Below are 26,841 nucleotides of genomic sequence, written 5' to 3' on the forward strand. Positions count from 1 at the left end.
AATTCCTACACACCAAACACAAAACCTTACACTATACCAGCAAAACATTTTTGTCTGCATCTCTTGTAAGAGCACACAATTCTTGCAGAATTCTTCAAATTATTTTTGTGTGTGTGTTTTCATTAATGCAGTAGACACAAACCATCATTTAAATAGGTACACAAAGCGCAACTACGTCCTCCTCATTGTCCTCCTCTAGCTCTCCCCCCTCTTTCTCTCTATCCAACAATGGCTTCAATTGTTGTCCAAAACACGTTTACCTGTTTACCTGATAGTGCTCAAGCTCTGATTTGTAAGTGAACTCAATATCTAAAAGTGTTTTCACATTCGTCAATGTGGCAACTGGCAAAATAGTCCACAGCAATGCCACACTCCAGTGTTTACAGTTTTGCAAAAAGTGTGATATAAAATCACAAACTGAGTGTAAAGCAGAGAACATATATCCGATCGGTTAATGTTGTATGGTTTCAGAGATAGTACTTCAAGAATCATTGTCAGTGTTTTAGCATTCAGGAAAAAAAAAAAAAAAAACCTGTAATAGCCTAATGTGAACTCTGCCTCTCACTGTGGGGTTTTGTTTGTGTTGTTTGCCAAGAGAACCAGTAGAGGGCACTCTCTGCTTAGCCTATCTTTTCCACATCATCCTCTGTTTGGATTTATCACAGGCACCCAAATTACCTTCTTTTTTTCCCCTCATCTACTTTACTTTACTGTCTTTTTACCATGGAGAGCTACAATCTGTTGCTGTGCATGAAGACGATATTAAAGGCCTGTGGCATTTCAGAGGGCATGCCACAGTGTCTCACGGTGAATATCTGGATAATTCATTAATGACAGCTCATTACTCATGCAAACATGTAGGTCAAAACCAGAATCAATAATAAATGAATACGCCGTACAGTTGCTGTAAGCTTTATGTATACTTTATGTAGATACACGTAATGTACAACGTGACCAATAGCTTTTACAGAGAATATAAAAGTTAATGTAGCTATAGCCCACACCGGGCAATAGAAGATAATATTCTGCCCCAATCACAGGGCTTTCATTTTATTTTACAATCACATAGAAAACTACTGGTTTGACTAAATAGTTTGTTGACATCATTACTGATATTACCATCATCATCACTGCTATTACTGTACTATCTTCATCATCAATATTACATCAGAACAATCTTTACTGTAATCATCATCAGTCATGGCTTTTTTAAAATCATCATCACAGTTATTGTCCCCTACAAAACCACTATATTCATCATCATCATCATCATCCTCATATATTTTTGTTTGATTATGTTTAAGGCTTTTGCAAAGAAGACCCCAAACTTCAACTGATGCAAAGTTCTGCCAGTAGGCTCAAACATGTTACACAGAGTGTGCATACGACAACAAAAAGAGACCAAAAACCTATACATTATATATACATACATAACTTAAGCATATATTGTTTAACATTTACGTATAGCATTAAACCATTTCACAAACGAAAATAAATACAAAAAGATAGTTGGTTACATGTTTTTTTTTTGTTTGTTTTTTAAGAGAAACACAAAAAGCAAGCAAGGATCTTCAGGATTACAAACCAAATGCATACAGAATCACATCAATACATCGACCTTCACTGATACAGGCCAACATGTTTGGACCTTGAGAGACTTGAAAAAAAAAAAAAAAAAAAAGCTTAATCTGACTGGTACCCTATTGGATCATTGCATAGACCTAAATAAAACCTACTCTTTAACCTGTTAGAGTCCAAAAGCAAGTTTCATCCTAGGCCTAGGCAAAACCCCCTTTACTAATCAACTAACCAAAATAAAAGTATGCACATCTCAAACTTCTGTGCTCCACACAAATAAATGAAATCAGCCCAGCTGACTTAAGACTGTAATGTTTTGTTTTGGAACCTAAATCTAACCCAGCACTGGTTTCTGAGGTTTATCTGAGAACGAGTTTTTGCAATGGCACCTGGGGAGAAGACTTCAGCACCAGAGTGAGATGACGACACGGTCCAGGTGAGGTTATCCTGCAGAGGTACAGTCTAAACTTCTCCACCACCTGCCAACCTTCTCTCCCCTCTGTCCCTCTCTCACACTCTTTCCACTCCTCCACACACACATCTCTATCCATCAGGGACAGTCTGGCCTTAGCGTAAATGATTACAAACATATATCTGAACTCTTATTTTAAATTGCAACGTAATCTTTTCAAAAAGCACAGCGGAGGGAATGCTTATATCACTTACACACCCATACTGTAAATGCTGTATGCACTGATAATATGCACACTGCTGCATACATGCATACGCACATTTACAAACATAACTCAAACATATTGGTCTATAATACCTCACATGCATGCATGTGCACCTGAAAAATGGCAGTTGTGCTTTAGGGAGACCTATAAACACATGATGTGAATGACGGAGGGCGAGGTGGGGATGGAGGGTGGGGGGGGTGGGGGGGGTTCGCATGAGATGGAAGAGAGGGGAGCAAACATGAGACGACCTATTTCATATCAGCACACACACTGGCTTGCTGGTCTTGTAAAGGGCTGTTGGTATATGCTGATCTGCTGTGTGTTAGCATTGGCTCCACTGATATGTGAGTCCTGGAGCTTTGCTTTCCCCTCAGTAGTGTGTCATGTCTCCCCGACTCCACGTGTCCACAACTTGGAGACAGTCCAGGGGAGAGATTGAGGTTTGTCTTCAAGGTCGGAGTCTGCACCGGAGGAGTACATCATCGCCGAGGCTGACAGTCATTTCTGCGGCGAATCCAGCTTTGCATGACCAGAGTTGTGTGTGTATGTGTGTGCGTGGTTTATGTTATGTGTACGTGAACTGGGGCAGGACAGGGAGAAAGATGGAGAGGTTGGAGGTTGTGTTCGGGGAAGACTGTCCCTCCTCACTTCTTGTTGGCGATGCGTCTCTTCCTGGTGGCCAACATGTCATAGAAGGGGTCTCTGCTAATGCTGGCCCTGGAGGAGCCAATCAAAGGACAGCAATGAAATAAATAATAAGGCCACATGAGAGGAGGGTCTTGAGCATCTTTGATATGGAAATGTAGGCACATTTATACAAACCCCTGCCTTAACTAGATAAAAAAAAGTTTGTGCAGTGACCTAGTTTGGTTTCCATGGTTTCTGAAGAGAACCCCCTCTGTTCCCCTCCACCCCCACCCCCAGTTTTTCCTTGGTACTCTGGTTCCATCGCTCTGAATTTTGCTGGAACCTCTAGCTGATTCCCCACTCTAGAACTCTGCCAAGCATGTAGTAAAGCACACACACAATCACACAATCGCACACTCTCACACAGTGACACACACTCTCTCCTCCCTCCTACCATTCTGCAGGTTTATAGGTCTGAATGAGCGAAAACAATGGCACTCAAGATTATTGACTCTTCGGCTTTCTCTCTCCCCCTTTTCAGGGTGAGGGAAAGGCACTCTGTACAATGAGAGCGAATGAGTCAGGAAGCCATTCGGGCTCTACTGAGGAGCCCAGTTTCACGGCTGCTAAATCCTGTTAGCACCAGCACAAAGCAAGAAGCGGCTCAACCCCCCACTGCGAGTATCTCCGATTCCCTTTACGCTGCCACACGCCGAAGAATGAATCTGTAAACGATGATGGTTCCCCTATTCCGTACAGCTTATTGTATTGTCATTTTCCCACAACCCAATTACCTGAAACAAAAAACCCTTCTGTATGGTGCTGTCGATTCATTGGAGCACGGAAAAAGATCAAAACCGACCAGGAAAAAAATGCCATGACTCATACAAAATACCATTTACTCCATTGGCGTCCATGCCAAATATATGAATAGCACCACATCTAATATCTTCAGTGGAATGGAAAAGTATCAAATATATAAATACAGAATTCTGTGGCCTACCAGTGCATTGGATGAAGTTATCAGAGGCTATGGCCCACTTCCTCTACTGACCCAGATGCCCTACCCCCACCTTTCCCAGAAGATGGCATTTTACGTTAAGCTCTGACATTGTGACTAAAGATAAGCAGATATAGCAGAGTGACTATGACCACCTCTATTTTAGCAAGAGGGGAAAATCATGATTTCCATAAAGAGCCTTTTATCTCCCCAGACCCCGAGCTCCTCTTGGACCCCTCTGGTGAAGCACATGCTGCTGCTTGTTAGTCTCCGTGGCTGCTTAAGCATTAGCCCAGTTTGCTGCTGCCTCTCCTGGCTGGATGTGTTGGGTGTGCTGGCTCACCCCCCGTGGTGCTATAAGCAGTGGCTAATCCCCCATCATTTCCCCAGTGAATTCTCTTTGAGAATATAGAGAGAGAGGGAAGCAGGGGGGGGTTGCGCTATATTACAGTACACAGGCACCAACTGTGTTCTGCTGAGCTAACTCCCTTTGACATTGCACCATCTTTTACGCGTGTGATTACATAGCATCCAATATTGAGGTCACTGACAACAAGGTTAGTATTGTAAGGGCTACATATTTAAAATGTGACCGTGCTGTCCAAGTCTGTATGACTCCCATCGGTCTATTAAATATCCCATTGCCACTCACAGCAATCCATCCGCTACAGATTTATGCACATCGAAAAGCCGTGAGAAAATACTTCCTGGGTCTTCTTCAGGTGCAAGGTTGGCTAACGTCATGGTTCTTGTGTAAAGTGCACTTATGGAGAGCCTTACTTGATGGATTTGATCCACTCCTCCTTCTCCTCCGGTGTGGGCGCTGATATCCTGTACACCACGTGGTTGCCCTCGACAACACGTCCATCCGCCTCCGTCTTGCAGGCTTTGATCACCTGGCCCTTGTGGTTGGGGTTGTAGAGCTCAAAACAGTTCTGGAGGGAGGAGAGAGGGTAGGACGAGGGGATAATTTGCAAAAATGAGTGCCGGAGAAGCTGCTGTCAGGTAATTAGGTTTGACAACACAATTAACAAGGTCTGTAGTTACTATGTTAACTTGGTGGTTGAGAAAAAAGATACTTGATGTATGGTAGAAAGAGCAGGGTCTCTGATGACGCAACACTCACTGGTTTCCTGGGCTCCTCCACCTCCCTGATGCTGAGATTCTCCAGTGGGATGATCCCACGAGGCTCCTTGTCCTGAGGGAGACAGGCATGAGAAAGACATGAGAGGAAAAAAATGATGGAGTGAGTAGCAAAGAGAGAAAGAAAGAAAGAAAGAAAGAAAGTCAAGATGAAAGGAGCAATGTGATGGGAGAAAAAGAAAGAAATGGAAAACGAAAACAGAGGAGAGAGAAACATCAAATGAGACATGAGGTGACACATTAAAGAAACGGGAAGATGACAATGGGTGAGGGAGAGAAAAGAAGAAGAGACAAAGAAGCAGAAAAAGAAAGACAGAGGAGAGGAGTGTGTGTGGGAGGGTAAGTGAGGTAGAGAGAGAGAGAGAGAGAGGGAGGATAAAATGCACTGTGACATGTTTTGCTAGCCTAGAAATCAACCTTGAGCCACCCCCCTCCCCTCCCCTCAGTGTGTCGTTCTCTCTTTAACGGAGCAGATAATGTGTGCGTGGAGCCGGCCGACCAGAGGACGGGACATAATGATAGTGTCCTGAAGGATAATACCAGGGTAGAGGGAGGACAGTGCTGATCTAGCAGCTAGCAGGGATGGAAAGGCAAATGATAAAAATCTCAAAGGACACACACAAACTTACTCACACAGAAAAGAATACAGACAGACACATGCACACTCATACAAACAGCAGATGAATGCACACACACACACACACACAGATGGTTGGAAATGGGTACTATAATGAGCCGGGTGTAATGTACGAACACTGCTGTTGATATGAGACTCACCGTCGTGTATTCAAAGTAGTAGAGGCAGTTGTCAGTCAGGATGAACCACCTCCTCTTCCAGGTTTTCACTCGGCCCCCTGACAGGAAGAGCGACAGGAGACAGGAAGTGACACAGCGGCCACAGTGACAGACTGGCGGCCTCCCCTCAGGAAAACAGCGCACCAAGCCAAGGGACACAAGGCTCTTTCTGAGGGAGAGCCACATCAACTCCATTTTCTGATTCTCAGAATACACAGGCAGGTATTTTGTTTTGTTTTTGTTTGGAAAATAAGACAGCTGAGTTAACTTATATTGAGTATTTACATTGGAAAGGCTAATATGAAGTTAAGTATGGACATTGACTAAACCATGAAACTCAAATGGTGGATACTAACACTGGACAAGACAAAAAAACAAAAAAAAAAAAGTTTGACCCCTTATTTTTTATTTTTTATTTTTTTTTTTACCTCATTCCGTTTAATTTAAACAATGTAAAAGAAGTGTTTTCTCTGTAGTCCTGTAAGCAAAGGCTATTGTGCTTTTGATGTTATATTGTTGTATTTTTATTTGAGAGATTTAATACTAATACTACTACTAAGTTGTTGTTTTTTTCTCTTTCTTCTTTTAATAGCACACACTGGTTTAGTATTAGACTGACTGGCTGTAGGTGATGTGGTTTGTCTCCAAAGAAGTATAAATGTTACAGCTCACGTTCTTCTGTAGTCACTCCATCAAGCATTTATGTTTCTATTGTTACTATTGTTTGTATTGACTTTGCGAGACATGGTCAAAATGTCATAATATTTGAATAGTACTCGGTTTTTATAGTATGTGAATATCACTTGGTTAAATGTACTGTGGTCTAAATGTAATGTAATTGTAAGGGACAATGTATTTTTCCAGGTCTCATGACATTATCAGGAGTATACCCAAAGAGCCAGTCTGAGTGTGTGGCAGATATTTATCACTTGTTGGATTGTTTAACCCCTGCATTTGAACAGCAGTCACACATCTGGAGCCTTGAAAATGACATTAATAGCATCACTTCTATGATTACTGTAATATTACCATAAGTACCGACAGACAATATCTGACACTGTGATATCATCAGCTGGGGTTTCAGATGAAAATCTACCACAAAGAAAAAACTACAGATTAAAATGTGATTCACTCTGTGTTTTCAAAATATGTCAGAGAGTCTGTGTGTGTGTGTGTGTGTGTGTGTGTTTGTGCAAACCATCTGTGTGAATACCACAGACATGCATGTGGACACACCACCAATCAACCACTGCTATTTCTCCCAACTCCGAGCGTAGTTAAATGATGACTCACGCAACTGATAAATTATTACTGACTGCCTATTCATTTTTAAAGGCAACAGGATAAAACCCTATTGGATCTCAGGAGAGGAGAGCACACAGTACTTGATATGAACCTAAGCTGGCACCTAAAGCACCCCTGAAGGAACACACTTGCAAACACACAAACAGACACACACACGAATGCAGCAACGCACGCACAGGTGCACACAGACTCACGTGCACACAAACAGAGACAAACAGGTGCATGCCAAACCCCAGAGCAAGTTCAGCATCTTATGAGTTAGCTTGTGCAAATTACATCCAAAAAAGCAGCGAGAGCAGGCACGGAAAGTCCAACACTTTGGTGTGTAAGAGAATTCAGCCCCTGGCAGTGGGCTCAACGTGTCTGCAGAGCCTTGTGTTGCAGAAAACACCGTTTGGTGCAGAGATGTGAAGCACGGACGCTCTCCTGGTGGGAGAAGCATGTACAGTGTATACATGCAGGTGAACAGAAAGGCAGGCCATTGTATGTATTATGCATACTAACCCTTGAAAACATACACATAAACACACACATTCTGTTGGTTTGCTGTGTGAGTGTGTGTGTGTGTGTGTTTATGTGTGTGAGTGCGCGTGTGAGTGGGCTTTGACCTAACATTCCAGATTAGTTCCTCCCTATACTAACCATCCCTGGAGCGGTGTTTGCGAAACAACACTTTTACTATCCCTCTCCCTCCTGTTTCTTCCTGTTTTTCTGTTTCATTACGCCTCACGAGTCTATATGGGCCATATATAATTACCAGCGCTCTGGGTTTCCTTTACATTTCAATAGACTCTGGCTATTGAATTAGCGTGGCCAAAACCCTAATTTCCGCATAAAGGCTGATTTGCTAAAAAAAGGCATTTATTGCTCCATATCCTCCAGGGTTTATTTTTAGTGAGTCAAATTAGAAATATTACAGTGAGAACTCGTGCGGGAATGGCTCCAGGGAGGAAATCATAGCAGAATGTAATCATGTTGGGTCTGTAAGCCACACTGGGGCTATTTGCATTCATACATACTGGGTTAGATGAGACTAGAGAGACGTTACATAGAGTTACTGGAATGTACAAGTCAAAGTTAGGTGTGTGTGTGTGTGTGAGAGAGCGAGAGAGAGAGGGGAGGAAGAAAGAGAGAGGGAAAGTAAAGAGTGATGAAGCCACAGCCACCTGCAGTGAGTTTGCCCTGTCACCTTTGACAATTAATAGCCAGGCTATTTTAGTACTTGATATTTTAAAATAAAATCAACTGCAAAACCTAAACTGAAACCATTAAAAGTAGTGAAAATAATGGCTTCAGAAAGACAAAGAGAGAAAAAGAGGTGATAAGTCACTCAACGTGTGAACACCAGCACCGGTCAACAGGAAGTAACATATTTAAAGTGATGGAGTGGGGAGTGAAGGAAGGAGGTTCAAATCAGAAACACATGCAAACAAGCAGGAACATGTGCCAGCACATGTGAAGCAATACAGTGTGGAGATGAGAGCCAAAACACTATTACCTCATGGGGAAAGCATACCACCCACCGCCAACAGCCCCAGTACATACAGACACACAAATAAAAAAGTAAATTGTGCCTTTGTTTCCAAGGTGATTTGGTTCCTTTACGAGTGGTACATCATGGGATAATGTGTTAATGGCAGTGCCACTGCAACAGATCCACTTCACACCGTCGAAACACAGTCTAACTTGTTGTCGTGAACTTTTGTGAAAATCACAGCAGCTCAGACTGGATAAAACCCTTGGCTGCATAGTTAGATTATGTTGTATTTTACAGTGTTTCATTACTTCCTTTAACTGTTATTATGTTGCATGATGTCTACACTTTTCCCATTCTGAATGCCTCAAGCACCTGTCTAGCAGTGGTTTCATGTGACAATGCTTCACATCTAATCTGGTTAAACTTTAAATTGACAATTTTAAAATTTAACCAGCGACAGTTTAAGTCCCTTGTGTCTTAAACGTGATACCGCTCCTCCAAGTGAAACTGTATAAGTGACAGGAACCTGCGATAAGTACCTCAGCTGTGTTGCCGGCTCAGGCTGGTGAGAAAAAAAAGCTAATTCGAGAGAGAAAAATTCAACAGTAACCAAATAAAGTCAATCAGCCTTGTATGCGTCAGCAGGGGAATGTGCAGTGCTAGACACTAACCTAATTTGAGCAGCCAGCCCTCTCTGTCTGGGTTGAAGAACGTGTGCGTCAGGTCATTCCCATCATCCTCTGGGATCTTAAACGGTTCGCTCTTTATGCTCTCATATAGATTCTGGAGGGAAACAAACAGAGAGAGACAGACGGGGGCGGGTGACGTACAGCGAAACAACACAAAAGGAGAAGAGTTTAAACAGTGTGAAGAGGCAAAGCATCGGCACACACCACACTTCCAGATGAGCCCACACATATCCCCGCACCTCCACATATTCATCGCAGCCTTGAGATTAAGGGTGCGTAAAACATGACACTGACAGATTCTATTTCAGTCTTGGAAAGGGAAAGTGAGATATGCTGTAATGATTCATACCTCAAATGACTTGGGGAGCTGGTTTGGGTAAAAGGCATGAAAGTGTGAGAGATAGTGAAAGGATGTAGAGCTGGTTTTCCAAAGTTGTGCCCTGTGGTGCTTAAGTGAAGCCAAGGGCACTTTGCTACACCCTGCAGCATACAGTATGTGGCTAGAACAACTGTTTTTTTTTTCTATAACTTTTTTCTCTATAAGAGATCAGTGAAGATTATTAGCATCACTATCTGGAGAGAAGATCTCATTCTGCTGAGCTGCAATATCTCCGTTACTGAAGCATGACTACTTTATCTGCCACATACAGTGGCAAAACGTCCTCTACTCAACACACTCACTGTAAGCTTCCTGCATTGAATAATAACAAAGCTTTTTTTGTTGTTTGTTTATGTCCCCTAAAATGTCTGACCTTGACTATACTGATTTGTATCTGTGCAAAGTTTCTCACTAGCCAAGTGTTTTCTCAAACTCTTTACTGAAGGTGGAGGTGTCTGTGCATACCCCTAAAATCTGAGACTCAGTCGCACAATGACCTGGGCCAGCTACTTTTGGTAGGTCACAAATCCAACACCCAATCCTGTTAATTGGCAGGGTGTTGTTTTCCATATCATTAACACCAGTTTTGTTTTGTTTTCAAAAAAGCAACCAGACCAAAATGAAATGGCAGCTGGACAATGTTAGTGTAACTAAGAGAGCTGCTGAAAATTTCATGGTTAGATTTTCAAATATGGGACAGTATACAGGACTGTCATGGGACGGGACTACCACACATGCATATGCATATTCATATATCTGCACATTTTTTAATGAGGGCAAGATTTAGAGATACATTTAAGGCATAAAGGGATGTTTGGATGAAAAAACTTCTCAACATGTAATACTGATGAACAGATATTATTTAGAGTCTTTTTAGGAGCTTAATAAATGACTGGAGGGGGATTGTAAATTAAATCTTTTAATCACTGTAATAGCGTTCACGTGTGTATCATATTACCATGCACCTTACTGATGCATGTTTTCATTTTCGATTTGTGGCATAAATTCATCAGAGCTAACGAACTGCGCACTCTCTCACCCTGAGTAGCTCCTCTGGGAGGTCTCCCCCCTCGTTGATCCCTCTGTTCATGGAGATGAAGCGCTCCACGGGGGGCTTGTCTCTGACGTTCGGATTGTGCAAGCTGGTGTTCAGCATGATGATGGCAAACGACAGCACGTAGCAGGTGTCTGCAGAGGACAAGGCCACAGAGCGACTGATAAACATCCACATGTATAAAATAATGGACTGAGTGTGCATAAGAATTTATTTCTCAACTGTTTAAATTGAAACAAAGGTATCTGCGTTACATAGTCTAATGTAATGTAATCCAAGCTAAAACATTTCCAAAAGGTTATTTCAGTTATTTCAGACTAAATATATGATCACTGACATCAGCTGGAAACCAGATAATGAAGGCTGATCTGTCCAGTCAAAAGACACTTTGCACTTTGAGATTGAAGTGTCTCCATAGCAGCAGTGTCTGGACAGTGGAAGGTACTTCAGTCATTTATTACAGTGGTGTTTGCAGAGATAGACAGCAAGAATGATTTCTGATTAATCACTAGTGATATATCAACAGATCTTCATACTGCCAAATTTATGACTGCATAATAAAAGTGAGAAATTAATCTGCCAAAAGCCCTGTATTCTAGGACACACACACACACACACACACACACACACACACACACACACACACACATCCAAGGCCCTGTGACATTGCAGCCAGTGTGTCCCTGACACTTTGTGCAGTCACTCCTGGTCATGAAAACACACATGCACTTACACACACACACTCAATCCACCGCTGCTGTGATCTCATATCATAACTCTTGCTAACCATCCTCCAAATGCAGCTCATCCATCCACACACCTGCACACACTCGCTGCTCCAGTCAACATGCTACGCACCATAACTCACGACCCAATACACCTCACGGCACCAGAGGCAAGACGACCAATAACTAAGTCTGGGTGTGTCACCACTGCACAACATAAATATTCATGAGCTGAGCTGCCACCATCCTCATCAGCTCTCTTCTGGTCACCACGGGCACAGGAGACCGTGTGGCCAGGACTGCACTAACAACCATTATTGACCAGTGATCAATTTCATTATCTCCACTGGAGACACGAATACTGATTACACAGCAATTAGCCACCTAGCTGCAAACCAATGGCGGGAACTAGAGAAGTAATTGGACTGGATGGTTCCCTCAAGTTCAGATTGATGGTAAACAACAGAAAACCTGAGAGGAATTCTGTGAAAGCAGTGTCATAACAAAAACAAACATTTAAGAAGGTTATGATGTAGTCAGGGAGAGAAAACTGCACTTGAAGAGATGCACTCTGTGAAACATTTACCATTCTACAGCACGAGGTTTTGACCAAGTGCTAAAGATTTATATCGGCCAGAACGGGTCAGGCTGTAATGAGGGACGGCAGCGAGCCTCCAGTATCGATCTGAGGCTGCAGTGGTCTGGCTGGCCCACGCTCTTCATGACTGTTATCTGTCCCGGGAACCCTGTCTCAGACTGCCTCATACATCTGCCACAGTGCATGTCTGCTGTGTGTGTGTGTGTGTGTGTGTGTGTGTGTGTGTGTGTGTGTGTGTGTGTGTGTGTGTGTGTGCGCACGTACATGTATGTATATGTGTGTGTGAGTTTAAGTACCTGTGGACTGGAAGACGCCGGGATTGCATTGGCAGTACCTGGAGGCAAAGGCCTCCATCATGCGATCAATCTTCTGAGCTTCGCCAGGAAGTCTGAAGCTCCACAGAAACTGCCTACAACAGCAGAGAGAGAGAGAGAGAGAGAGAGAGGGAGAGAGTTTAATGAGACATCATGAAATATTGATACTGTGCAAATCTACTGTACTACCTATGGATATTCAAAGTAACTAACATTAAACACAAGATAGAGAACATAACCCTAAAATACACAAATTTATAAATCCAGCCCTATCCTGAGGGTTTTTAATATTTGAAAAGGATGATAAACTTAAAGATCATCTCATCGGGGTCTTTGTTTCTAGTGGTTAACAAACACTCTCTTTATTGACTCTTCACCAGGATGCTGCCGTCAAAAAAACACGAGGACAACTAACAACTCACCTTAAGGCTTGAACAAGGTTGAGGTCTGCAAACTCGTGAAGCTCCACAAACGCCTGGAGGACTTTGATGTTAAAGTCATCCCTGGGGGGGAAAAAGGAGGGACATGTCACATGTAAAACTAATATTTACACTCTCTTTCCGCTCAAATGGAAACAAAAAACAGATATTCCATCGACTTTGCCAGTATGGAATGTATTTGGAAAGGCAACACAGCAGACACTGACAAATTCATGCATTTTGGGAGTCAAGGTGGAAAGGAAAATCCTCCAGCCAAGTCCCAGCACCAGTTTGAGACAGACAGCCACTGTTCTGGCTGAACCAAGGGGCATGAGAGCGGTGATATTTTGACAGTCCCATCCCAATTGATTTCACTCCGATAAGAACCACATGTACACACAGCTCCTTTACTGGCATGGCTTCCGCTTGGCGCTGTGCTCCATAAATCTGGACTACCAATTTCCTGGGGTTTTAAGTCCAAGTCTGAGTGCACGGTGTAGATCTGACAGAGAGAGGAGGAGAGGGGGGAAAAAAGAGAGGTGGAAGGAAAACAGAGAGGGGAACGGGGAGCTCACCGTTCCCCTAAGTAGTCCCCAATGACTGTTTTGTTGAGGCCCTCGCCTTTGTACAGGAACTGTGCGATGTCCTCGGGAGTGTGCTGGAGAAGATCGTTCTCTAACAGAAACTGGATCCCCTGTTGTGAGAAAACACACACACACACACACAAACACAAACACATACATAAAGGGTAACTACACTTCAGTTACCCACTGTAGGCAGATTGATAGCATCAGCTTTTGTCTTGCAGGATGACTTTACATTTTAATGGAATACAAAAAAAAAGAAGATATTTTCCACTTCCACTTAAGCAATCCATCCAGGGAATTTCTGTGATTTGGTAAGGTTTCCAGCAGATACATACAGTTTGCTAGTTTTCTTTGGCAGGAAATAGTTCCCAAAGAATCTTTTCATCCTGAGTGCAGGAATGTATGTTGGGTGTCTATGTCCTTGTTTCTGGAAAGAGCTGTTTTTTTTTCACCACATGTAACACTTTGATGGTTTGAGCTCCACAAACAGCCATCCAGCAAAGTTGAACTAGGGTGTCAAAAGACAGAAAACGTCCTGGCAGACTAGAAACCACGCCAAATCACACAGAAACTGCTACACAACCTGCACAAACTTAAGTGGAGATGTATCTTCTGTGGTATTTGGGTGACCTTTCTCCTCCTCAATCAAAATTTCAAGCGCATCATAAAAACAAGGGGCATTGTAATTCAGTAGCTTCATCTTTCATGACTTCTGACAGGTAGGACACACAGTTTGGGGCGAGGCCTGACCTTTTTGGGGTCCATGTTGAACTTCTTCCTCCCCATGGCAATCTGTTTGTTTCTTTGCGTTGTTTTGCTGCAATAAAGTAGCACAGAGATGATCATCACGTGAAAATTAAGGGTGTGTGTGATGTGTGTGCTCGGTGGGTGACGGGTTAGTCTGGGATGTGCTGTGACTTTGTTAATTTGCTACTGAGTGGGTTTGAACAGGAGAAACAGGCGGCACAGGCCACCCTCGTGAGATTTGAGCCCCTGCAGTTTTAACCCCGCCTTCGGCCACTATGACCAATTTTTTGTGTAATTTCTCATTTGACATTAAAGTGTTTCAAAAGACATGGAACCCACAGGGAAATCTCCACCTGTGTGTGTGTGCGTGTGCTTCCAACTCTTTCTGTGTGCCTAAAATAGCCTGAGCCCCTCGGCCAGCTGCACCTGAGACACACACACACACACACACACACACACAGACACGTGGTCTCACTCCACCTCGTCAGCCAATCAAATGAAAGCATCTGAATAGAGTGTTTAGCAAATGTTTAGTCGAGGGACTGCTCAGCTTCACTCCGCAAACAAAGGGGAATTACCACAGACACACACACACACATACATGTGCACACACACATACACACACAGGCAGGCAGGCGGGTGTGAGGCTCAAGGGGGAAGCTACTGTATGGTTAAATGGCTTAGAGAGGGGTAAGAGGAAGAATAAGCAGGTGATCATTTCCTCAGAGTCATACAGAAAAGAAAGAGGAGGGACGATGAAGGCGGTGACGCCAGAGGCAACTCACCTCTCGCCCACGCAGGTTAGCTGCTCGATCTCCGTCATCACCTCCGCAATTTCAAACTTCAACCGCTGCAGGACACAGAGGACAGGATATTGGCTCAGCTAGACCACTTCATCCAAAATACCTCACTTTGTGCTTCATCCGTTCCAATAAGCACATAGACCAGAGCACCGGGACCCCCACAAAACAAGGAATGATTCGGCCTTATACGCTGCTCATTTGATATTGATGTGTTACGTGGCATTTAATAGAGGGCATCCAAAACTAAAGGTTACCCCGAGATACGAAACAGGCACGAACAAAGAAAAAGAGCATGTCTCCTCCACTTCTGTGATTCTGTGATTGGTACTCACTTCAATATCATCCAGAAGCTCTTTTTTCCTGCGTCGTATGTTGGACAGCTCATCTCTCTCCTCCAAAGACAGGTCTTCAGGTACTGGAATTAAAAAACAAGAGACAGAGGGTGTGTGTGAGAGAGCGAGAGAGAAGGGGAAGGAGGAGAAATGGGAGTTGTGAGCGCGGATTAAATTCATTCACCTTGTAACCCGCCAGTGAGAGAGTCACATGGCGTAAGCTGACAGTGATTTGCGCATACCTATTCAATGAATCAGTCGCATTTACTCGTGACCTAAATTGTCGCACTTGAGTGACAACGGGGCAGAGCTGTGACAGATCGTAGAATCAGGGTCAGAGTCATGCAGCACTCCGAGGCAAAAGTCACCGAGCAAAGGAGCAATTGTTAGACGCAGATTTCACCAAGCCACATTTAAAGAGAAAAAAATTATTTGCAGCAATTATCTAGAAAGCAAAACGAAACCACAGAAACTTAAAAAGAAACCTCCTGCATAAATTTAAACCCCGTTTGACACACACCCCTGCCACTGAGCATCTGGTGAAAACTGAATCTTCAAATATTAGTTTCCTGATGGTCGGCCCTCATCAGTTCCTCATTCGAGGTAATTAAGACCGCAGAGAGCGCGGCGTATCACACAACATACATGTTTCACTTCTTGTCAGCTCCTATTTATACAGCGTATGTACACACAGGTGAGCGTACATGAATTTACATGCTCACACATGCATACCTAAGTTACAGTGACATTTATTTTATTCTTCAGCGCTGGTCCCCAGAGCCGCCTACTTATCCTTCACTTAACCATGCCACGTCAACCTCTCCCCCGGACCCTCAGAGGACCTCCCCCTCTCTCTTTCTCCCCCGCACATCAGAAAAACGGCAATCCATTTGAGAGCAAGCTCACAGGAAGTAGGTCATTTTCACATGGAGCTGCAGCAGATTGTGCTTCTCCTACGCTCTTCTTCTCTCTCTCACTCACTCTCTCTCTCTCTCTCTCTCTCTCTCTCTCTCTCACACACACACACACACACACACACACATACAAATGCACACACTCCCCCTCTATCTCTTTTTGTCCGCATCCACCCTGATGCTTGAAGTGGGGGTGAGAGCACATTCAAATCCCCCAACTGAATCATACAGCTAAGCAGCTTTGTAATTCAGAAGTTCCCTGTTGTTTTTTCTCCCCACTGTAAATAAGGGAGGGAAAGAGGTAATGTTATTTTCTCTTCTCTCTATATCACTGAACATTACGCCCGCCCCCCCCTCCTCCTCTCTCTCAGTAAGACAAAGTGACACAGGCATGGACCATTAGGTTATTAGGTTCCTGGGGTGCATGGTGCTCATGTGCACCGATCTTTCCTCATCACAGATGAGCAGCCAGTCACGAGACCAGGAGCCCAGATGGGTGAAGATGGCTTTCATAAATGTGTGATCATCTCTCACACACGCCAGCGATCACACAGCGTCAACCGACTTCTACAAAAATGAGCCCAAAGAAAAAAAGAGAGAGCGGGAGAGGGAGAGGAGAGTGGTAGACAGCGGAGTGAAATCAGCAATATAGACATTTGAAATAGAATGAATTTTTTAAAAGTGAAGGGAATGAGGATGAAACGAGTTAAACAGTGAAAAAAAAAGTTGGAAAGCGGTACAATGAGAGAGAGAACAGCAGAAAAAGACACCCCCAGTGCCAAATAGGAAAAGAGAGGATGGGAAGTGATCAGCAGTGATGTACAAATAAATGACAGCCCACAAAACACCCTGGCACTCTCTCTGCCTCAGTTGCTCTCTTCCCCTGGTTTTGGTTACGCAGCCCCATAAAGCAGTGATTGTGGAGCAAGGAGACCCTGCGGGCAACCTACGTCTGTAATGCGCAAAATGCTGCTCTGTCCCTCCTACTTTGCTCAAAAGAGTCTGTTTGGACCAGAGAATGGGACAAATTGTCTGGGAAAGACGGCCGCTGCGTTGGGTGACAATTCCCCTGCTGTGTGTTTTGTGGCGTGCAGGCATGTGGAAAACGTAGAGTAATCTGATATCGCGGTGGACGCGGCTACTACTGTACCACCGAGTCTGGACATTTGATGCATTAAACATGAACATCTAGTGAGGAATCTGTGTTGGCGTGTGTGCATGCACATGTATTCTGAGCTGAACTCCTAGAAAAAAAAAAAATCCATATAAAGCTATAGACAAATACTCCATGCTTAACCCCCTATAGATTATCAATACAGCAACACTCCACCTTTTCATATCATTGCTTTGCGGGGGAGGAGGGGTTTAGCTTCCAGTAACAATCAATAAATCATAGTAACTGTTAAGACTTGGATGCTTTGCTCTTTTGTGACTGCCACTGCGTTAAGGTTTGCTTCTGGACACACCGAGCTCCTACTTTCTCCAAGGGGAGGGTCACTGAGTTTGTGCCCTCATTTCCTTTCTCACCATCGTTTCCTTCTCTCGCAGCTCTCCCTTCCCAGCCAAGTGTAACCAGCGAGGTCGCTGTGACCTCCACGGGTCAGGGAGAGGGTCAATGAGGTCAGAGAGCCCAGTCAAGCCAGGGTTGCTGTGCCATTGTTACGGTGGGGCCACTTAAAGCTCTCACTGTGGTCGGGCAAATAGATCAAGTCATTTACACGTCCACATGAGGACAGATGCAATAGTCAGAATAAGAATCAGCGCCATTTGAGTCATGCGCCGAATAGAACGGTCTTTAATTTCTTGAAGTCACTCAGTTTCATAAACCAATTTATTCAACGTGTCAATGAATCAATTATAAATTCTGCTGACTCAACTGCATCAATCAACTAAAAGAAAGAAATCGCCTGAATCGATATGAAACACTTTATATCGAATCATTTGCAGTTCTTACTAGAAAAACATGACCCAATCTTATGGTGATTTAACCGAATACTATAATTTGCTGCTTTTCTTAAACATCCATAATGTTTTATTAGGCAACAAATAATGTTTTAATTATTCTTTTATGTGGGTTTTTTTCACATTTCAGAGGACAAAGCATATCCTTTCATTACTGAGCAAGTTTATTTACAGAATATAAAGTTTTAGCTACTGAATTGAGCCACTGACCCCCTTTTTTTTTTACCATTGCAAACCAAATTCAATTGTTGCAAGAAAAAAGAAAAACCTTCCAATCAAATCGCTAACTACTGAATTCTGAATCCAAGTGAAACTGATTCTTTGTTAAACCAGAGCTTACCACCCCTAGTTTGAGAGTATTTGTTGTCAGCTCTGATCATCTGAATCTGTTGACATTAACAGTAACCTCAGACTGCGAGGCTGTATCTCATGACTCCATTATAAGTGTGACTCATGACTTGTCCTGCCCCAGTCATAGGGGTCATGACGAGGAAATCACATGCTAATTATTTAGGCCATTGATAACAGACACTGGGTTTCAAATCCATTCATGCTGCTCTGATTTAATCTGTGCATTCTTTGTTGGAGTTGATGATCACTGTCTGGGTTGCAGTCAGAAAACGCAGCTATCATTAACAGTTTTTAGACATGGCGGCACTAGCAGCGCGTGCTGGCATGATGACACCACTGACCCGGCTAACCTTACCCTTCTGGTTTGAACCTCAGGTCCCCGGCTGCCTGATGGCTGAGAGTCTACTCTTGAATAATGTATCGCCATCTTGTTCCTCGCTCTACCCAGCATGAGAATCTAGGAATGACCCTGACAGACAGCTGAGATGGGACGACCTCAGTCCCGAGACAGTGATGTTTGCGGAGATAGGGGAGAGATAGGGAGAGATTGGGGTCTGATCCTCGTGTCTGATGGCCCGCTACTGTCAGATCAGTGAGTCAACTGGCTGGATCCCATCGATGGTCACGCCTTTCCAATCTCCTTGGCACCGAGAGCAGCGGAGAAACTTGACTTGCATACTGATCCCCTTGTTTTACTGCATGTGGGGGGTTGGTGGTGAATGGTGACTCAAGAAAGGGGGCATGACAAGGGCATGATTTGTACCTTGAGTGACATACATACCTGGTTTACATTGTATAGATGGTACCAACTGGTTAATCTGGAAAAGGACTGGAATATTTTTTTTCTAAATGATACAGATCATGTTTTAACTACTTTATTCAAACCTTAACCATAACATCGCTGCAAAAATCTTCATTGTAGCAATTAAGTTAAAATCTTATGTTTCTTCAAAGTAGAAAAATATGATAGAAACAGATGGGATGAGATAACCCAACCTGCAGTTTCACTTGTTTCAGGAATTTTTCTGGGAGCAAGTATAAATGTGTTGAATTGAGGCAGAATAAGGCAGATCAGCTCTCTGGTATCAAGAAAATTCTTGAAACAAGCTGATTAACATCGGAAAACAAGTGGGATTAGCTCACTGCAATGGCAGATGTCTTCACTTGTTCTTAGACAAAAGGCAAGATTTTAACACAGAATATGAGAGTAAATGATATGATGGAGATTTTTTTTGCAGCTGCACCATGCTCTAAAAACCCTTGAGCATGGATACCTTTGCTCATCCGCCTGCTAAAAAATGAAATCGGCATACCCTATATGTGACAATCAAATGGCAAAAGTGATGACAGCGAACCAACAGCAAACAGAGCCAGCAGAGCGCTTCCTGATTTTCAGCAGGTTTGCCGCGGGACAATGGAGAGGATGTCTGCTCTGATTAGACTGCTGGTCCCGGTCTGCCCGTAACAATGGTAACGGCGTAAACATGGGCAGGGCAGCCGCAAGTTCCCATCACGGTCTAATTAGGGAGCAGACCAAATTCACGACACATCCTCTGCATTACGGTGCTGCAATCGCTGCAAACACTTGCAACCCAGCTGAGTTAGGGATGATGTAAGTAGGTTGGATAAGTGTGTCAGATTCTGTGACACGCCGACAAACAAACCCCACAGGACGGGTGTAAACATTCACTTTGGTCTACAACTTCCCTGTCAATATAACACTGTGTAAAGCTGAGAATATGATATCTACACCTGACCTAAAAATAAACCCAGGCGCTACAGCATAAATCCTAATACTGAACTCGGCACAAAAGCTACTACAGCTCTTTATCCCTGCCAGCACAGGTTTACCTTTCCTGAATAAAATACATACCCCACTGCCTGTTCGTCTGTCCGGATCCGATGACTGACATTCCATCAGCAAGGGTGTGTGTGTGTGTGTGTGTGTGTGTGTGTGTGTGTATCCTGTTGGTCGGTAAAGGTCAGCGCTGTGGGTCAGTGTTGGTGAGAAATTCACACTCACTCGACTTTTATCAGCTTGTTTCCCTCCTAGACGCATGTGCAATTGTGGCGGGTAGGTGTGTAGTAATTCTCTTCCCTCCAGCCTTACTCATACTTGCAGCTTTCAAGCACACACACACACACACACACTGACAGCTTCTTTGACAGTTCCTGCCTCTTGACAGCTGACTGTAGTGGTATGGAAATAACCCACATTCCTCTGGCTACAACCACCCAGTCTGGTCCGACCAGCCCTTTGAACACCTGCCCTAGACTACTTCTCTCTTTCCATTTCTCTCATTTCTTCATATTTTACAACACTTAGCACTCTGTTCTCCTTTCACAGCTTTGTCTCTGACACACACAGGCATGCACACAGCTGCAATAGCTCCTTTCCACCTTGGAGGAAAACTCTGCTCTTCCACCAGCCTGTCTAATAGAGAAATCAAACCACCAAAAGGCCCATCTTTGCTTCGTAAAGCCAGCTGGATATTTATTACCCTCATCTCCTGGTCTCGTTGTGGGAGATGATGGGGTTTGCCTGCACTTTACATCAAACCGGCAGCGCTGAGCGTGCAGCAAGAGCAGCAGAGTGCGCTTGTTTTAAATACAGATCATTCCCTCCAAGAGCATCAGCTACAACTTTTATGAGGCTGGAGTAGCAGCCACTCAGGTGCATAATGCTTAAGTTACTGTCCATTTCACTCGGCCCTCTCTGCAGAATTTTTTTTTTTTTTTGCAAAATGCTATTTTGAGGTTCCAGCCTCACTAATGCAGCTCTCATAACTCAGCTTCTGAGTTTTTACTGGTTCACAGCTACAACAAACCACATTCTTTAAAAGCTCTGAGTTGCATACCGAGGTTCACTCCAAGCAGACATGCAAACAAAACTGAAAAATGGGGAATGTCACCTTATATGCACCGCAAACCAGCTTGGACCACAGATCTCTGGCAAAGAACAGAGGACTTCACATAATTGTTTTATTGTATAAGCCAAAAGGATTCATTCTTCTCATCCGCTGCGATCACCACCCTCCAAGAAGCTCTCTATCCTGAGATTTATAAAGATTTATAAAGATTAGCAAGATTAAGCTATGCACTGGCCTCTCTGCTCTCCCACTTTATCACTGCGCCCTCATGACTCTGGCATTAGCACCATTGATTTAACATGAGCATAAAACACTATGATTTATATGTCCTCAGATTTCTCCGTGAAGCCAAATGGCCACAAAGGAATTTCCTTTACTAGCCAAACCAAGCAACAGCATATTTCAATTTGCTCTCAAATTAATATCTTGGAAACTGTGTACAAAGGTTTACACCTCAATCTCTCTTGGTTTTACTTTTTCCCCCATCCATTCTTATTAATTCCACTTTCACAGAAGATGAATGCCCCGTTTGTAAATCTTCCCACTCGTCTGTGCTGCTAAGCCCTTCAGCCTGTTAAAGAAATCTACCTGATGTGAAAAGCATGTTTTTGTCCTTGGATTCAGCACCACCTGACTGAAGACAATATTTTGGAGAGCGTGAATCAGCAACTCCTTTAGCTGATGCATGTGGAAAAATATTTGAACATTTAATGGGTTTTAATTTCAGTGACTGCTGTTGGAATTTGTCAGCTTTTGTCACCTAACGTCTGAAAAAGACTTGGCCTGTTTCTACTGTTTGGATTTACCCTGAAGACAAACTGTCTGTCACTTATGTTTGTCTTTTTTTTTTCCCCCCTCTCTCCAAGTCTGCAGCAGTCACTTGTTGGTAATGTTCACTGTCATCTCAGCAGAGGCGTCCAAAAACACTCCCTCTATGAAAATTAGATTACAAATCAGAGGTTCCATTCAACATAACATAGCAGCATGATTCTCCAAAGCCACAAAGAGGCTATAACGCAGTCACTCGAAGCTTGAAAGTCTCTTCACAGTACCCACCAGTCACAATCACTTATTCATGAGGAAGAACTGCATTTGCCAAAAATCTCTAAAAGAATTGCTTCCTCTTCTCTTTGAATCTGAAAAACAGCCTCTAATTGGTCTATTTTTGGGTCATCATGTGTTGTGATCCTCGGACAAATTGGATTAGTGGTTTTGGCAGTGGGGTCCCTTGTTCTTTATCTTTGCTATAGGCCTGGCTGTCTTTCACTGTAGATCTCCACTTCATGCCATTTCCTCTATAGAGAAGCGCTATATTATTCGTACTTAATGCAGATTATTACCGAAACTGATTTTTGGCAGATTTTTGTATGTTTTCCGACTGATAAATGAACTCGCCATCTGTCTGTCTGCCATCTGTCAACCGCAGAAACCGAGACCTTTTCTTATCTTATCGCAGAGTCTCATCTCGCTCAGCCTCCCGCCTCATTTCCCAAGGAGAAAGCAGAGAACTTTGGAAGGAGGACGGTGATCCTGACACCACAAGATGTACACAATTTGTAAATGCATACAAGTCAGACTAACATGCGTTTTGAATCCCTTTCCTTATCCCCTCAACGCTGTTGTGCTTAAAGGAAAGGTATTATTATCTGGTTTAACCCATTTACTACACTTTGCATACACATTGCCTTACCACCAACCCTTCTCCAAAGCATAGTGATTCAGCACTGCTTCAGATGTTTGAATGCATTTTCCATTTCAGTATTTTCATTTGATTGTGATTTTATGTATTTGCACATATAAAACAAAACAGCAGAAACACAACAACAGAAAACAAGGAAGATGTGCAGTTGAGATTAAAAAATCTGTAGAGGTTTATGGAAGATATCTCACTTCAATAAGGATTACCCACAGTAACAAAAGTCACATAACCCACATAAATATGGCAAAAAAAAAAAAAAAAATCAACTTAAAGCTTGCTTAAGAAAGGTAATAGGTAAAAGACCATCAGACATGGATATTATGAAAACAATTATATGATTTTGGCAGCTTCCTGCTAGTCTGGCTAACTCCCAGGCGGGAATATTTTTATGATTTATCAACAGCATATGAGTGCATTATTCCTCCCAATTGCACTTAGAAACCCACATAACAGAAAAAGTCCCAGCAGAAAACACTGTTTAAGGAACTAATTTAAAGCTTCCATGACTTTTAAACTGAAGTGCAAATATCCAGCAGAGTAGCAGAGAATTTTAAATCATGTTTATCACCTGAAAGTAATCAAATACATTTTCAAAAATCTAAAAATGCATGGCAGGCTTTAGAAAATGATCATGTTAAGTGGGTGTGCAGCGCAATAAATGGGCTCAAACTTGCAAAAATGCCAACTTGGACTTTTTTAATCTCACATCCAGTCCCCTTCTCCAGTCCTTTTCTCAGTGACCAAGGATTCAACTCTTACATCAAATCACAAGTTGGAATGCACACACGTGTGGGCGTACTTTTGTCTATCTCAACCACAAGGACTCGTCTTTTTTTCTGTGTGCCGGGTGTGAAGCAAAGCAAGCTCTGCTGAGACAAACAGCAACGAGAAGCAGCTTAAACAATATCTGCCATCTCCGTCAAACTCCACTACGGTCGTGCATCACCGCTCGCAGGCCAGCGTGATCTCTGGATCGGCTTTCAGAGTGGGTAACACATCTGAGAAATAAACAGTGAATAAAGAAAAACAATTGAATGAGAGGGTGTGTCCAAACTTTTGACTGGTACTGTAGATCCAAATAAAGTTTAATGACTAAAAATGTAAAGTTCCCGGTGAAACTGCTGTTTGAGCCCCCAGACTGTGGACTTATTTGTTTGTTTGTTTTTTAAAGATTAATTATTATTTATTGGATAGTTAAAGTAGAGAGAGACAGGAGTGGAAGAAAGAGAGAGGAGATGACATGCAGCAAATGGCCTGGGCTCGGGTTCAAACCGGACACCCCCTCGGCTATTATTTTGTTTTCACTTATTTATTTACCTTTTGTCTGTTTGTTTTATTCATTGTATTGTTTTTACATTCATGTTTGTTATTGCTCCACTGCCTTTCATTATTTTACTCTATTTTACATGTGTACAGCACTTTGTAACTCTGTTTTGAGAAGTGCTACACAAATAAAGTTTATTATTATTGTCTGGAGTGAGCTACCCGTGCGTTTCTATATTCTTGCTCAAGTACCAAAATTCCTAGCAGGGCCTGTGTGAGTACCTGAACCCCCACAGTCCGGTGTGACTCACTCAGGAAATAACTGGAGTCTCTCACCGGCCAGCAGTCTGATACGGAGGCCCAGGGCAGACACACTGAGCCTCCATGTGACAGAGAAACCATGGAGGAGGCAGCGGCGGCACCGACTGAGCTGTTTACATTGGGATCAGGCCTTCCAGACAGTCTATCTGGAAAAGAACTGGGCAGAGATAGAGGAACAGACAAAGACGCAGCGAGAGGGAGAGAGCGACAGGGAGAGCAAAAGTGAGCAGAAGGCAGAAAGACAGAGAGACGCTCGGGCTGCCAAGTAGAACTCTCTACTCCTGCCTTTGTTGCTGCGAGACAGCAGGAAAGAGAAGAGGCAGACGAGGAGGAGAGAGAGAGAGACAGAAAGAGAGAGAGACAGAGAGTTGAGTCGCTGTGCTGGGATCAGTTTATTACACAGAATATGTGGGTGGTTCAAGTCAGACCATCACTCTTTCTCCAATTTCGGTGTAAAGGGGTTTTCCAGCTTGCGAGTTTCTCCACACACAGAGGGCTTTTATTCTCTCTGTTCCTTTTAATCTCACAGCACTGAAGCAATGATGAGAAGTACGCATCGATGCTGTTTCTTGCATCATAGTGCAGAAGATTTGTTTTTCCTGTCGATGCAGCGATGACCTTATTAGCAGAGCCTCGATGCTTTAGCGTGACTTTAATGGTTAAAATCGACCTGTGAGGTAAATGACCGACACCGGCTGACGGCTGATGAACCTTCCACAGTTAAAATATGAATGACACTGCATCAATAATAAATCAATACTAAATTATTTCAGAATTTCCTTTTATTTGCATGAAAGCAGTTTGGTATGGGTCAGATTAAAGTGGTGACAAACTGCAGCGACAGCAAATCTGCACCGTAGCATGTACGCTGCGTAAACTTTCAAACTCAAAAACTCTTAACAAGACATTTGGTCTCACATTCAGTCTTGAAAGGTATCTTTTCTTCTTCATCTTGTTTTTCTTAAAATAGTGGAAAAAATCTGCCAGTGGGATGAGATAATCCCGCTTTTTTCTGATGCACACCGACTTGTTCCCAGCATTTTCCTGAATGAACTGTTATTTTCTTGATACTAGTGGGCCTGATCTACTTTGTTCTGCCTTGTTTCAACATATTTATCTTTGTTTCAAAAAAAATCCTTGAAACAAGTTAAACTGCACTGGAAACAAGCAGGATTATCTCATTCCACGGGCATTTTTTTCCCACTTGTTTTAAGAAAAACAAGATTTTATGACTTCATATGAGAACTGACAACTTTCTAAGATGGGGATTTTTGCAAGGCAACTTTTACGCATTACAAATGTTGCAGCATAGCAAGGTAGTGACATGACAGGAGCCGTAGTCAGTGTAGAAACACAGCGAGGCAAGATTGTGATCTGTGATGCCAGCAGTCCTGGCACCAGCACAGGGAGATAGTGCTCCATTACGTTCGCCATAAAGCCAGTGCAGCAAGATAGTGATCTGTCACCCATAGATGTTGTCGAGCCTGAAACAGAAGCAATTAGCACTTTCTTTCATTTTTTAAATTTCTTTTCTTATGCCTCCTTGCAAAAAGAATCAACATACATGAAAGAATACCTGACACTTGAAAAAAAAAAAAAACTTTACTTTCTTTGCATCCCCCAATACACACTTCCTTACTAGTTGGCCTTACAAGGTGGTGGTAACTTGGTCTACTAATTATGTCTCAAAAATTAAACTTGTACATACAGTATACATCCCCCAGGGCTCATAATCTTACTCGCAGGCTGATAGCTCATCAAAGTCATAACCAACTGTATGATCGGCTGATAGCCGGCAGCTGAATACAGCGGAAAAGCTGACATGCAGGAGATATGAAAATAGCAACAGGGCAAATGTGATAGGTCTGGCCAACAGAGCGGATAGGGAATATAATCCTGGGCTTCCTCTTCATAAAGATATATATAGATATTACATAAACCCACCACGGTTACAGTGCTTTACATTTCATTCATTTGAATAACAACTGTTCTCTTCTGAAATCTCCTCTGAGTTTCCTCACAGGTGAACTAGAACATACCAGGTAGGACAGTGATGGATGCTGGGTATCAGTGGTTTAACATAAAAATTTTGCACATTTAGACCTCCTCACAGCTTGCAATTGCGTGACAAGCACAGATCTTCTTGGGATCTTGGGAGCTGTTGATTTTTTTTTTTTTTTTTTTTTTTTTTTTTTTTGATATGACAGAT

At 43.0% G+C, this 26,841-nt stretch overlaps 1 protein-coding gene across 2 annotated transcripts in view; it reads right to left on the minus strand.

The window, feature by feature from the left end:
• Positions 1–905: 905 nt before the first annotated feature.
• The window catches only part of cyth3b (cytohesin 3b), a 35,042-nt gene continuing 9,106 nt past the window's right edge, over positions 906–26,841 (minus strand). Inside the window, exons 1-13 of one of the 2 annotated variants that reach the window (XM_030058533.1) lie at positions 20,353–20,571; positions 15,253–15,335; positions 14,903–14,967; positions 14,121–14,187; positions 13,359–13,477; positions 12,787–12,867; positions 12,347–12,459; positions 10,713–10,861; positions 9,277–9,388; positions 5,806–5,882; positions 5,012–5,083; positions 4,666–4,820; positions 906–2,975 (exon numbers count right to left, since the gene is read on the minus strand). In XM_030058533.1, coding sequence (XP_029914393.1) covers positions 2,903–2,975; positions 4,666–4,820; positions 5,012–5,083; positions 5,806–5,882; positions 9,277–9,388; positions 10,713–10,861; positions 12,347–12,459; positions 12,787–12,867; positions 13,359–13,477; positions 14,121–14,187; positions 14,903–14,967; positions 15,253–15,335; positions 20,353–20,392 — 1,206 coding nt within the window. In that variant the 5' untranslated portion in view covers positions 20,393–20,571 and the 3' untranslated portion in view covers positions 906–2,902. Of the gene's footprint in view, positions 2,976–4,665; positions 4,821–5,011; positions 5,084–5,805; positions 5,883–9,276; positions 9,389–10,712; positions 10,862–12,346; positions 12,460–12,786; positions 12,868–13,358; positions 13,478–14,120; positions 14,188–14,902; positions 14,968–15,252; positions 15,336–20,352; positions 20,572–26,841 lie in introns of those variants that run through there. The other variant, XM_030058534.1, reaches the window with a different exon arrangement.

The sequence above is a fragment of the Myripristis murdjan genome, chromosome 8 (assembly GCF_902150065.1).
Source record: "Myripristis murdjan chromosome 8, fMyrMur1.1, whole genome shotgun sequence".
In the NCBI taxonomy this organism is placed as follows: Eukaryota; Metazoa; Chordata; class Actinopteri; order Holocentriformes; family Holocentridae; genus Myripristis; species Myripristis murdjan.